Below are 11951 nucleotides of genomic sequence, written 5' to 3'. Positions count from 1 at the left end.
CACTGTGTGCTCCACTGTGTGCTCCACTGTGTGCTCCACTGTGTGCTCCACTGTGGAAGTATACGATGAATGTGTAAGTTTCCCTACAAAGGGCCAATGCATGGCGAAGAACCACTTAGCTGATGAAAACTTGACAACAACAACTTGAATTTCTTCATCCGACAAAACCCAGGAGGAAATAAATCTTAGCTTTTTAACCCTGATTATCTGGTTCTTCCCTGTTGCATGGATGCCTATGTTGCAAGATGTGTGGCAGTTACTAACTAGTGGATTCTATAGCTTGTTGAATAGCATAGTCTGAATGTATATATCGCATCCTCACAATCATCATCATCTCCAGATATTCACCTGTAGTGCCTTATTTGCTCTTCAATTGCGTGACTCTCACTGTATACACTGACTTTAACAATCAACACCCGTGTATCTGGTGCCCCGTTTCCCTTGAAACTGGCCCTTAGAACGTGCCCTTGCAACATGCCCTAGAAACATGCCCTAGAAACATGCTCTTCCTCCCAAACCTGGGAATTTTCCTCATTTGGCTTATAAGCTGTATATTTTTGAAGCTTATATGCCCATCGCAACATCATCATAGCCTCTACAACCCCAAATAAGCAGAACAAACCTTCCCGGTAAGAATGTCAGCCGATAACAAAGACGACGTTCCAGCTGTGTGTGAAACGTGTCTTGGACCGAATCCATATCTCCAGATGATTCGAGAGCGTGGCGGTCTCGAGTGTAAGCTGTGTACCAGGCCATTCACGGTGTACAAGTGGGCGCCGGTGAAGAATGGCCCTTTCAAGCATACAATCATATGTCTCACGTGTGCGAAACAGAGGAACTGCTGTCAGAGCTGTCTGTTGGACCTTACTTATGGGATACCAATCCAGTTGAGAGATGCCGCGCTGAAGATGGCTGGTGTTGATGGCGTGCAAGGCGCCAGTGAGCCTAAGAACGAAGTGTCCAAGCTATACGTGGCCAACAACAGCGAACGGTTCAAATCCATAGGCGGAGCTGCAGTAACCTCGAACAGGGATAAAGCGAAGGAGATCTTGGAGAAACTGGCCGCTGTGAAAGGTAACAGGCCATCAAAGTCGGCCAACGCCCAAAAGCGTGATACCTTACCTCAGCACATTGAAAACATAGACGTCTCCAAGATCGTGTCCAAATTACCCTTCAACGGCTCCTTGGAACCCCCATCGAACCCGGAGCTGAAGACTCTGTTCATATTTGGCGTTGATGACTCGCTACCGGAGTACAAGATTACGGAATTCTTCGAACAGTTTGGCAAGCTGAAGAGTGTTAACTGTCAGCATGGAGCCCGGTGCGCATTCGTTACATTTACAAGAAGAGTGGACGCCGAAGCCGCTGCGAAATCCATCAGCTGCCCTATAAGTGGCCAATCTGGGCTATTCTTGATTGAAAATATACCCCTTAGGGTGACATGGGGTAAGGAGAGGTCCCTGGGTACAACAAATAGAGAAAAGTTGAAGGTGGGTTCCATAGTGACAAAGTTCCTGAAGAAGTTATCGAAGAACAGTATGAACACCACCAAGAGAACAAATGAAGAGCAGACAAATAACAACGAGGTGAAACGCGTGAAATCGGATACGAGGAAACCTGCGAAAGAGGCTGATTTCGAAAAGACTTTCAAAAACTACGAATATTAAGGATCTACTGTTGAAGTGGTTTATCTGTTGATGATTATGCACAATGTGTGTGTGTGAAAAAGTGCCGAACTTGTAATTTCTCATTAATCTATCTGAATCTTTCTACGTAGGCAACAACAAGCCACTGTAGGTCAAATCATCACCACACATTCCATGTCAAACTACCAAGGTGCGTATCTACTAAGCTGTTAATAGCTCAAGTGTGATCTAACAACGACGGCTAGAGGAGCACGATATACAAGAATCTTCAACCAGCGAGCAAACCTCTCCGCAAGGAGAAGGTTACACTCCACTCACAAGGTTGCTTCAGGACCTGTTTGAGTCTACAGATGCTAGCGTGGATCCGAGTATGGAAATGTCAACAGATCAGATGAGGATGGTGGCGCTGGCCTTAGCGCAATCGCCTCTTGCGAGGGATCTCTTTCAGCAGTCAGGGACCGAGGGGCAAATCAAGGGCATGCCGCAGGAGTTCATAGACTCTCTGGAACGAGTACCCAAGACGAAGCTTAAGCTCGACCAGACATGTCCGATCTGTACCAACGACTTTGTCGATGATCCACACCCCTTGGTGGTGGAGTTGCCCTGTGATGGAAGACACCGATTTGACATGGAATGCATCGCACCTTGGTTAAAGGTACAATCAACGTGCCCAGTGTGTAGAAAAAACCTACACGACAAAAAGACATTCGATCTCCCTGAAGACGATGAGGAGGAGGAGGAAGGGTGGGAAATGTACGGTTAAAGGAGTGTCATTACGTCTTTCTCAGCTCTTCTTGTGTATAGCAACTACCCAGAATGAAAGAAAACGATTATGTACATGTGATTCGCATATCTGTTATTTACTTTTGCTTCTCTTCTATCTGCTCCTTAGCATCGTGTGCCTCCAATTTCTCCTCAGGAATGTGTCTCTTGAACACAGGATCATTCAAAAGCTCTTGCACTCTCTTCGAAACTGCAGCTTGTCCCTCCACTGAGCCATTGAACTGTTCGATTTTACCCAGGTCAATCTTATCCAGCTCTTGGACCAACTCCACGGACTCTCGTTGGAAAGTTTGCACCTTAATACCAACACCGGCATTCGAGTGCTTTGCAATGTAGGAGATCCAAAGGTCGATAACCTCCGGCGTGGCGTCGTATGCCTTTAACACACGCTTATGTGTAAGTCTCAGGAAGTTCTCCTTGGACTTAGCATGCACAAACGGAGCTCTAATAACAGTCCATCTCTCACGACGAGTCGGAAGTGGGATCACACCGCTCACTGGGATGTCCAAATAGTAAGCTGCTCTCTGGGCAAAATCTGCTAGAAACTCCAAGTTCTCGAAATCGTACGCTCTGAATTGGATCTCGGCAACCTTATCGCCGTAACGGACCTCATGGCGAAGTGGAGCATGGTAGTTCAGCTCAACGTTGATTGGGAACGGGGTCTTCGTGGTATCCAGCACCTCTTCGCGGGAAAGAACCTTTGGCTCGTATGGAACAGTGGTGGTGTCTTTCACAGCAAGGTTCTCCACTGTTTTCACAGCGCCACGCAGCGATGGACGTGATGTGGCAAAGCAACGTGCACTGCGGGTAATGGAGCTTCTCAACATCTCGTTAATGAGCCTTGGATTCTCTCTCTGTCACCGTTGCAGTGTCAATGGTTTCCTCCCATTTCCCTCACAGCGGACGAATTTTTCAACGAACACAAAGACCCGACTTCCGGGGTGAGTTCCGACCCTTTTTGGTTTTTGTGTTTGTTTTTTTTTCTGCTTTCCTCGTGCCGCTGCGCTGAGGCTTCGTAGGAGCTTTGATGGAAAATTTGTTTTAGGCGGCCTGGCGCGATGAGCATTTTAAACCAATGGGAAGCTCCATTTCACAGGACAAGCTGAGATAATGGGGAAGAGCAGTAAGGATAAAAGAGATTTGTACTATAGGTGAGTTGTTCTGGTGGTTTGCTGGTATATTTGTATGGGTTTTCACGTACTAACTGTGCCTGTGTAGAAAAGCCAAGGAAGAAGGATGGAGGGCACGATCCGCTTTCAAGCTATTACAACTCAATGACCAGTTCCAGCTCTTCAAGGGCGTTAACCGTGTTGTTGACCTCTGTGCTGCGCCAGGCTCATGGTCGCAAGTGCTCTCTCGCGAGATCTTTGAGAAACGTCAAGAGACCCCGACCGATGTCGAGCCAAAGATCGTTGCAGTGGATTTACAACCAATGTCACCTATCAACGGTGTGACTACTTTACAGGCGGATATTACCCATCCCATGACGCTTACGAAGATCTTGGAGATCTTCGGAGGTGAGCCAGCTGATTTCGTGTGTTCTGACGGTGCACCTGATGTCACTGGGCTACACGACTTGGATGAGTACATTCAAGCCCAGCTCATCCTCGCGGCGCTACAATTGACAACATGTCTCTTGAGACCGGGCGGTACCTTTGTTGCAAAGATCTTCAGAGGAAGAGACATCGATTTGATGTATTCACAACTCGGGTTCCTCTTTGAAAAGGTGATTTGTGCCAAACCTCGATCCTCGAGAGGTACCTCCTTGGAGGCGTTCATAGTGTGCTTGGGTTACAAGCCTAGCGCCACTTGGAAGCCAACCCTTGACCCGGATGTGTCCACTGAAGACTTTTTCAAAGGTGCAAACATTGGTAGATACGAGCTGAGAGAGGATTTGGAGTACCAGGAGGAGAAGAGAACTGTGGCACCATTCATAGCATGTGGTGATCTTTCCAGTTATGACTCAGATGCAACTTATACTATAGATAGTACCGAAAAGAGAGTAAGCTTGGACCCTGTACAGAGTCCAACCTCACCGCCTTACAAGAAGGCCATGGAATTGAAGAGAGCTGGTGAAATTAAAAGATGAATTGAAGTCCATTGCAACCGTCACCGTCACCGCGGCCTCACTATATGAGTAGAATGTAGTATTAACACGACATGTGTAAGGGTATGCGAGGTGATAAATTGTCGACATTTATGAAATTTCAGACCTTTTGTTGTGCTAAAACGCCTCCCAAAAGATTTCATTCGCTAAACAAGAATGGGTGCTTTTGGTGTGTACGTCTTTGACGAAGATATGGCATGCGATGCTCTTGCTGGTGCTCTTCACTTGGAGAATCCTCTTGATGAGTTCCTCAAGCAGTTCAGGGCATCCATCGAGACCGACTACCTCGAGATCGACGATTGTGGTTACACCTTAGCCTACACTATCCTTCTGCTTGGCTTAAAGGACATTCAGATAATCAATAAGATGGATGATGCCGAGTTGGGTTCACCATATAGAGAAAACGTTCTCAGATTCATCGAGAATAACAGGGCTGATTGGCTTCACGTTGTGAATAAAGGCTTGTACTACGACGCTGCTAAAGCTGCAATTGACGCAGTTTTAAGTGAAAAAAGTGAATCAAGAGAGCTCTGGGCTGATACGGATAGCCTTCAAGATTGGATAAACGTTGTCAATGGCCTAAAATCTGAGCTTTGAGTTGGAGTTGATAGACATGTTCTTGGAGCCCTGTGTACGCAGTACGAAATACTATGGGGCCGGCTGAAATTTGGTCGGAGAAACTCGGTCCTCTTCCCAAATTCTCTAGAGAGACTTTAGCGTAACACTTATCAAAATCGAAGCAAAACATGGAATGTTTTAGATCTTTGGTAGTTATATACACATACTCTACGTTGCAAATACAAACATCCACGACCTATACACTGTTCTTCTAGTTTCGGTAAATCCATATTCAACGTTTAGAATTCCTAGTCACGTGATCGTAGTCAAAAAGCACAAAAAAATAACGACAACTGCAGGATTCGAACCTGCGCGGGTAAACCCAAAAGATTTCTAATCTTTCGCCTTAACCACTCGGCCAAGTTGCCTTTGTTGAAAAATCTGAGGCATTTGGTAAAACACATTGAGAGACCTAGGTGGAGACGACATTTCAAAGTATTATGTTAGAACACCAGGTATCTTGAGTGCCTTGAACGTCAATTCAATCTTGACCCCTTACAAGGGAATTAAACTTGTTTGTCTCATGTCTCCTGAGTATAAATGAATCTTCACGGGAGTATTTCAGTTACACTTCATGAACCAAGATGGCAAATCAATCTCGGAGAATGAAAACTGTGTCAGTTGTGGAGAAAGTCTGCCATTATTTCCGTCCACACTATACACAGTTGATTCTGGGTGGAGCCACTGTGTGAAATAAAGTCTGGACTGAATCAAAAGTCAAGCAATGGATTCCCCTTTCCTTTGTTGATATATAATACTGAATAATAGGGACATTCTAGCTCATTTGGAGGAGAATTACTCGATCAATTCTTGAAATGTTTTCCCAATCGTTATACATTGTCTTTATCACAGTGCTCGTCATTATAGCTCTACCTCCACTCTTTCGACATGATTCCATTGACGTCTCAGCTCCTATTCAGGAGTATCATACCGTTAAGCCAAAGATTGCAGTCATTGGTGCTGGTGCTGGTGGGACATCGTTCTCTTACTATTTACAGCGTTATACCTCGCATGCCTTTGACATCAAGATCTTCGACGGAAACAATTACATTGGCGGTCGCTCAACAACAGTGGGTAACTACGCCGCTAAGCAACAAGCCAGTTCAAATCCAGATGTGTTGAACAGTAGTGTCGAACTCGGCGGTAGTGTCTTCGTTGCACCAAACAAGATCTTGGTTAACGCTGTTGAGGAGTTTGGGCTGACCACGGATGGTGTGGGTAATAAACACAACAAAGCACTTCAAGGTACAATTGGTGTTTGGAACGGTACTGAATTCGTTTTCAAGGCCAACAGTAAGACATACCTGGGTATAACAAAGAGCTTGTTAACAATTCTATTGAGGTACGGAGTCACTGCATGGAAGCTTTACAGGACTCTTAGTGCCACAGTTTCAACTTTTCTGGAGTATTTCTATGACAAGGACTTTCCTTTTGATCTCAATCACATAGTTGAAGATAGTGGATTGAACCAATATCTGGGTATCACGGCAGCTCAGCTTTACGAAGAGCGAAGCCTCAACCCAAGGATGGGGTATGAACTTATTCAGCCGTTGACTTTAAATAACTATGGCTCGAACCTGAACGAAATCCATGCCTTTGGAATGATGATCTCCATGGCTGCAGAAGATGCAATGAGCGTCATTGGTGGTAACTATCAAATTTTTGAAAAATGGGCAGAGTGGTCCAGAGCTAACGTTTCTTTGAACACAAGAGTACAGGGACTTAACAAGACCGAGGACGGGTTATGGATCTTGTCTTACAACGGCACTAACGAAACGTTTGACAAGGTTATCGTTGCGGCTCCATGGCAATTCACCGGCATTGAGACCTCTGAAGAGTTTGGGTTTGAAGATGTTACGTACCGGGAATTACATGTAACTTACATTGAGTCCGATGTTGACCATTTAATTGACCATCACAGATATAAAGTCAAATCAGGCGACACAGTTCCTGAAGCGATCCTCGGAACGGGCCCTTATGTTACGTTCTACAGTGCCAACATTGTTGATCTAGACGAAGATGAGCAAAGAGTTCGTTATAAAGTGTTCAGCGCAAAGCCTCTCTCTGAGCTCTTTTTGAAGGATTATTTCTTTGAGGACCCTACTGGCGTCAAGATTTGGTTTGAGAAGACGTGGTTCCCATACCCAATTCTGGACCCAATATCAAAGCCTTTTGACTCTTTCAAAGTGGACGAGGGATTGTGGTACTTGAATGGAATTGAGAGGTTTATCTCCACCATGGAAACTGCCTCGCTAGCTGGTGCTAACGTCGCAGCCTTGATCGCAAAAGGTCTCAACACCACTACACTTGCAGTACCTTGACTACTGCTCCTTAAATAAGGCTGGCCGTATCTGGAGATCCCAAATTACTATCAGTTAGCTAATCTACATGCCTGTTATCTCCTGCCAGTTATTGCTTACCACCAACGTGCGATATAGTAGCTAATTTAATACCTACTACACAACAGTCTGTCACATGCCATAACCATCGAAAGCTTATATAAGCGATGTGTGAGTCGCAAACGTTCGAGCTTAATTTATCAAAGATACCTGTTACATGACACACAGCGTGAGGCTACCACAGGAAAGCTCTTGTCTCAAGTCACGCGTCGAGAGGTGTGGTCAGGCTTAAATATCAAGAACCAATAGAGTTATGCGTGTTGATGCCGTCTCCCCATCGCACTGGAAAACTTTTCTTATCGGTCTTGTCCTAATCCGTCCATCGAGCAATGGAAGGGCCTTATCTCCGCTTCGTGTTTAATTCCTTCCCAACGAGTCTGATAAAGATTGTCAAATCCACCAATAACCGTGCTGCCGTGGCCCTAACAAGGGAGATAAACTCGTGAAAATTTGAAGTTGCCTTCTGCACAGCTAAACCTCCACCGGAGACTTTCGCTATACGACCCGAGAATTTGTACGTCGAGCACAGAGATGCTTACGGAGTTGACTAACGTTGTGTAGTTTCGAGGCAGATATCTCTCGAACGGTAAAGTTGTAAACGCATCTGGGCCTCAGAGAGCGGCTGGTGCCTCTTTCTAGAAGTGGCCCGTTGGCAATTGACCTCGGGTGCCCCCTGGAATAAGCTCTTGGGCGACATGCCATTGCGTTTCTGTTTGTCCAACGGTTGGCTTAGAGATGTCTTGTCCGGACAGCTCAGCGTAGACTCCCAAGGGGCACAAGAGCTCTTGGAAACATCTTCGCGTGACGCTGCTATCATCCAATCAGCTTGGGCCAGAGCAATTGTACAAAATAAACTACATACCAAGAAATAGCGATGTGGGAATGTACGAGCGCATGTACGTATTAATTCAAACCACAGGCAATTTCGGTATTTGCCAATCAAAAGGACCCAAGCTTCCGACAAAGGATCTACCATACGACTTTTTTGGCCTGTGCAAACGCAAGATAACGCAGCTTTCCCTCTTGCATCATATCGGACAACAACAAAAGCAAGACAAAAATGAGAAGGTTTGTTCATGAGTACATTAACCCGGTGGCTACGGTGGACAATGATCGCCATATGTATATAAACACCAAGAATTCCCTCCACCACCGTCTTTCACGGATTTGCAGACCCTTTTCCCCTCTGTCCCATCAATTGACGTTTGAGATTTTTGTCCCTTCAAGCTCAATAACAAAAGAAACTAGAAATGTCCGAAGCTACGTCTCTCCCATCGGGTCTCACTGGTGTCGGCACCGGTGGTAACTCGCTAGAGGTTGACCTCAACTCGCAATTCGACCTTGCCAACATGGCGTGGGTTGGTGTTGCTGCCATCCTGGTTTGGATCATGGTTCCAGGTATCGGTCTCTTGTACTCTGGTCTCTCAAGAAAGAAGCACGCCTTGTCCCTTCTTTGGGCATCGCTCATGGCTGCGTCCCTGGTTTCGTTCCAGTGGTTTTTCTGGGGCTACTCGCTTGTTTTCTCCCACAACGTCTACGGCGAGTTCCTCGGTTCCCTGCAGTTCATTGGTATGAGAAACGTCTTGGGAGCCCCATCTGTTGTCTCTGCCTTGCCAGATACCGTTTTCGCCTTCTTCCAAGGTATGTTTGCCTGTGTCACTGGATCTTTGATGATTGGTGGTGCTTGTGAGCGTGCTCGTTTGGGACCAATGATGGTTTTCCTCTTCATCTGGATCACCATTGTCTACTGCCCGGTTGCCTGTTGGACCTGGAACCCAGAGGGCTGGTTAGCCAAGCTCGGTGGCCTCGATTACGCTGGAGGTGGTCCAGTCCATATCACCTCTGGTCACGGTGCCTTGATCTACGCCTTGGTGCTTGGTAAGAGAAACGATCCAGTTGCGGGTAAGGGATTGCCAAAGTACAAGCCACACTCCGTTACATCTGTCGTCTTGGGTACTGTTTTCTTGTGGTTTGGATGGTTTGGTTTCAACGGTGGTTCTGCCGGTACCACCACCATCAGAGCTTGGTTCTCTAACATCAACACTAACGTTGCTGCCTCATGTGCCGCTTTGACCTGGATGTTCATCGATTACTTCCGTTCCGATGGTAAGTGGACTACAGTTGGTCTCTGTTCCGGTGCCATTGCCGGTCTTGTTGGTATCACCCCAGGTGCCGGTTTCGTTCCAATCTGGGCGTCCATGATTATCGGAATCATCACCGCCACTGCTTGTAACTTTGCTGTCGACTTGAAGAACATCCTCAAGATCGATGACGGTTTGGATGTCTACGCTTTGCACGGTGTTGGTGGTTCTGTTGGTTGTGTTCTTACTGGTATCTTTGCCGCTGACTACGTCACCGCCTTGGATGGTACTGAGATTGCAGGTGGTTGGTTGAACCACCACTGGAAGCAAGTTGGTTACCAATTGGCTGGTATGTGTGCCATCATTGGCTGGACCTGTGTTGTCACCGCCATCATCCTTTTGGTTCAAGATCGTATCCCATTCTTGAGATTGAGATTGCACGCTGATGAGGAGGAGCTCGGAACTGATCAAGCTGAAATTGGTGAATTCACCTACAACGAGGAACAACAATACATTCCAGAACCAGTCAGATCGAATGCTTCCAAAAACCCACCAGCAAAGCCAGCTCTGATTGATGATCACATCAACAACACAGATGCTACTCCTAGCCCAAACGCTGAGAAGAACACTGAGAACAGTGATAATATCGTTTGAACCATTTGTTCCATTTTGAAACCCCCTTCATTCGTTTTACAGTGATGATTTTGAAACTTTTAATTTAATGTATTTGCTTATGTCTATCCATACACCAAACTCCAGAGAGTTAACTAATACCTATGTTACCAAATAAACTATCCTGGTGTACTTAAATACTGTGCTCTTTCCTTCCATTTTGTAGCTGCAAATGCTGTTGTGCATGTAAGTAGAGGAGAAAAGGTTCTCCTGGGCGTTTCTGGTCTGGTAAATGCACTATTAAAGGTAGTGTCTCTTCAGTAAAGATGTCAATGGCTGATGACTGCGGTTCATAGTTGAAAGGTGATTGGATAGACAAGTGCTTGGACTCTAGCCATAGTTGTCAGCTTGTGCTAGAACAAAAAACGTTTATAAAGGTTATAGAATGGCCGATGTTCTTGGAAACCACATACTATAATAGAAGGAAGAGTCTGATTTGGTCCACGAAAAACTCTACCAGATAGCATAGAAGGTGGTGAGCTTCGTTACATACTTTCAAATATGTTCATGGGCGGTCTTGTGAATCTGGATTGTTGTGTACCAGCAGAGAGACTATAAAAACAAATAGTAATGGCCCGTAGAGACATAAGGATCAAATTCGTCCTGACATTTGAGGTACTATGAGTTGAATTTGATCACATGTGTAGGATATTAGCTATTTTAATCAGCATCAGGGTATGTTCTCTTCCATAAAAGGACAAAAGTTTGGTTCTTTGTAGGGCATTCGACATGAAAGTGGTTATTGTCAAAGGTGAGGAGACATCTTATCGTTTTGATCAGCTACAATGAGTAATTATTTACATAGAATTTCTGTGGAGCTTTTCGCCCTCACCTGTAGAATTGACATTCTAGTAAGACTTTTCGATTGATAAGCTTGCCAGTCTTGATTTAGTAGATGGAAATTGGGTATTTCTGTTTCAATCGTGGCTCCGATTTAGAAGAAGGGTTCTCAAGTTAGTCTTCAGAGCCGTAACCTTGTTTGAGAATGAACAGCCCTAATCAAGCTGGGATTAGAGGCATTTGAAATTATAGATATAATCAGATATTTCATTATAAGAAGCGTACTTCACATAATAAGCTGTTGCTGTAAATGAATTGCACTCATCGACTGCCCAAAAATGATTGGAACATAGTGACAATAGTGGGGCATCCCAAGGAACAGGTCCCACCAAAATGACTACGAAAAGCTTCCAATTGATTCATTGTTTTATCATGTTAAATTTTCCAGAGATGTTTAACACAAGTCATATCAGCAAGACAGGTAGTAGGGTTGCGTAGTGAGGGCATAATTGAAAATACATGCGTGTGTTTTGCACCCACTATCATGCCCTAGGCCATAAATTTCTCAAACGTTTTAGTTAAGCTTTTACCCATTCCCTATACTTGACCACAGCTATAACCTATATAAATAATATATTCAGTATTTTATAGTGTCTTTAATATAGATATCCGGCACATCAGCCCCTTTATTGGATAGCTGTGTTTGACAGATTCTAGTCCCATAACAGTGGTATCTCATTCGCTGAAGGGCCACAGCAAAGATCTGCCATGTGCATAGATCCTGGAAATGTGCACCAGTTGAAAGCTATGGATGGTAGAACCCGGGATTGAGGCCGACTCATGAGTGAATACAAAGGAATTCATC

The 11951-nt window shown here is 45.2% G+C and overlaps 7 protein-coding genes and 1 non-coding gene across 8 annotated transcripts; 6 read left to right on the top strand and 2 right to left on the bottom strand.

Moving 5' to 3' along the window:
* Window positions 1–356: 356 nt before the first annotated feature.
* On the top strand, window positions 357–2114 carry ECM2 (Pre-mRNA-splicing factor ECM2). The gene is made up of 2 exons (XM_020217830.1): window positions 357–1836; window positions 1892–2114. Exon 1 carries the CDS (start codon window positions 636–638, stop codon window positions 1665–1667), a length of 1032 nt encoding a protein of 343 aa, XP_020071855.1. The 5' UTR covers window positions 357–635; the 3' UTR covers window positions 1668–1836; window positions 1892–2114.
* On the top strand, window positions 1814–2756 carry CYBJADRAFT_62651 (uncharacterized protein). Its single transcript, XM_020217831.1, has 2 exons — window positions 1814–1836; window positions 1894–2756. The coding sequence occupies exon 2, from the start codon at window positions 2017–2019 to the stop codon at window positions 2407–2409; it is 393 nt and encodes a 130-aa protein (XP_020071854.1). The 5' UTR covers window positions 1814–1836; window positions 1894–2016; the 3' UTR covers window positions 2410–2756.
* On the bottom strand, window positions 2465–3334 carry RSM10 (mitochondrial 37S ribosomal protein uS10m). The gene has a single exon (XM_020214551.1). The coding sequence runs from the start codon at window positions 3254–3256 to the stop codon at window positions 2507–2509; it is 750 nt and encodes a 249-aa protein (XP_020071853.1). The 5' UTR covers window positions 3257–3334; the 3' UTR covers window positions 2465–2506.
* Window positions 3335–3482: 148 nt separating this feature from the next.
* Window positions 3483–4663, top strand: TRM7 (tRNA methyltransferase TRM7). The gene is made up of 2 exons (XM_020217077.1): window positions 3483–3580; window positions 3648–4663. Exons 1-2 carry the CDS (start codon window positions 3540–3542, stop codon window positions 4516–4518), a joined length of 912 nt encoding a protein of 303 aa, XP_020071852.1. The 5' UTR covers window positions 3483–3539; the 3' UTR covers window positions 4519–4663.
* A 5-nt stretch (window positions 4664–4668) lies between these two features.
* On the top strand, window positions 4669–5350 carry CYBJADRAFT_166595 (DUF4259 domain-containing protein). The gene has a single exon (XM_020214550.1). The coding sequence runs from the start codon at window positions 4693–4695 to the stop codon at window positions 5131–5133; it is 441 nt and encodes a 146-aa protein (XP_020071851.1). The 5' UTR covers window positions 4669–4692; the 3' UTR covers window positions 5134–5350.
* A 91-nt stretch (window positions 5351–5441) lies between these two features.
* CYBJADRAFT_t44 lies at window positions 5442–5522 on the bottom strand. The gene has a single exon. It is a non-coding gene; the product is annotated as a tRNA-Ser (tRNA).
* Window positions 5523–5665: 143 nt separating this feature from the next.
* Window positions 5666–7900, top strand: CYBJADRAFT_166594 (FAD/NAD(P)-binding domain-containing protein). Its single transcript, XM_020214549.1, has one exon. The coding sequence runs from the start codon at window positions 5970–5972 to the stop codon at window positions 7473–7475; it is 1506 nt and encodes a 501-aa protein (XP_020071850.1). The 5' UTR covers window positions 5666–5969; the 3' UTR covers window positions 7476–7900.
* Window positions 7901–8803: 903 nt separating this feature from the next.
* On the top strand, window positions 8804–10288 carry MEP2 (ammonium permease MEP2; the record flags this gene model as incomplete). Its single annotated transcript, XM_020213601.1, has 1 exon — window positions 8804–10288. One exon carries the CDS (start codon window positions 8804–8806, stop codon window positions 10286–10288), a length of 1485 nt encoding a protein of 494 aa, XP_020071849.1.
* Between the last annotated feature and the right edge of the window lie 1663 nt (window positions 10289–11951).

This window comes from Cyberlindnera jadinii (assembly GCF_001661405.1).
Source record: "Cyberlindnera jadinii NRRL Y-1542 unplaced genomic scaffold CYBJAscaffold_3, whole genome shotgun sequence".
NCBI classification, from domain to species: domain Eukaryota; kingdom Fungi; phylum Ascomycota; class Saccharomycetes; order Phaffomycetales; family Wickerhamomycetaceae; genus Williopsis; species Williopsis jadinii.
This window is presented reverse-complemented; position numbering and strand designations above follow the sequence as displayed.

What these genes read in the sequence shown, in the direction of transcription:
- ECM2 (XM_020217830.1), top strand. Translation starts at nt 636, where the DNA reads ATGTCAGCCGATAACAAAGACGACGTTCCAGCTGTGTGTGAAACGTGT.
- CYBJADRAFT_62651 (XM_020217831.1), top strand. Translation starts at nt 2,017, where the DNA reads ATGGAAATGTCAACAGATCAGATGAGGATGGTGGCGCTGGCCTTAGCG.
- RSM10 (XM_020214551.1), bottom strand. Translation starts at nt 3,256, where the DNA reads ATGTTGAGAAGCTCCATTACCCGCAGTGCACGTTGCTTTGCCACATCA.
- TRM7 (XM_020217077.1), top strand. Translation starts at nt 3,540, where the DNA reads ATGGGGAAGAGCAGTAAGGATAAAAGAGATTTGTACTATAG. An exon ending in AAAAGAGATTTGTACTATAG is followed by an intron (nt 3,581 to 3,647) that starts GTGAGTTGTTCT and finishes GTGCCTGTGTAG; the next exon opens with AAAAGCCAAGGAAGAAGGAT.
- CYBJADRAFT_166595 (XM_020214550.1), top strand. Translation starts at nt 4,693, where the DNA reads ATGGGTGCTTTTGGTGTGTACGTCTTTGACGAAGATATGGCATGCGAT.
- CYBJADRAFT_166594 (XM_020214549.1), top strand. Translation starts at nt 5,970, where the DNA reads ATGTTTTCCCAATCGTTATACATTGTCTTTATCACAGTGCTCGTCATT.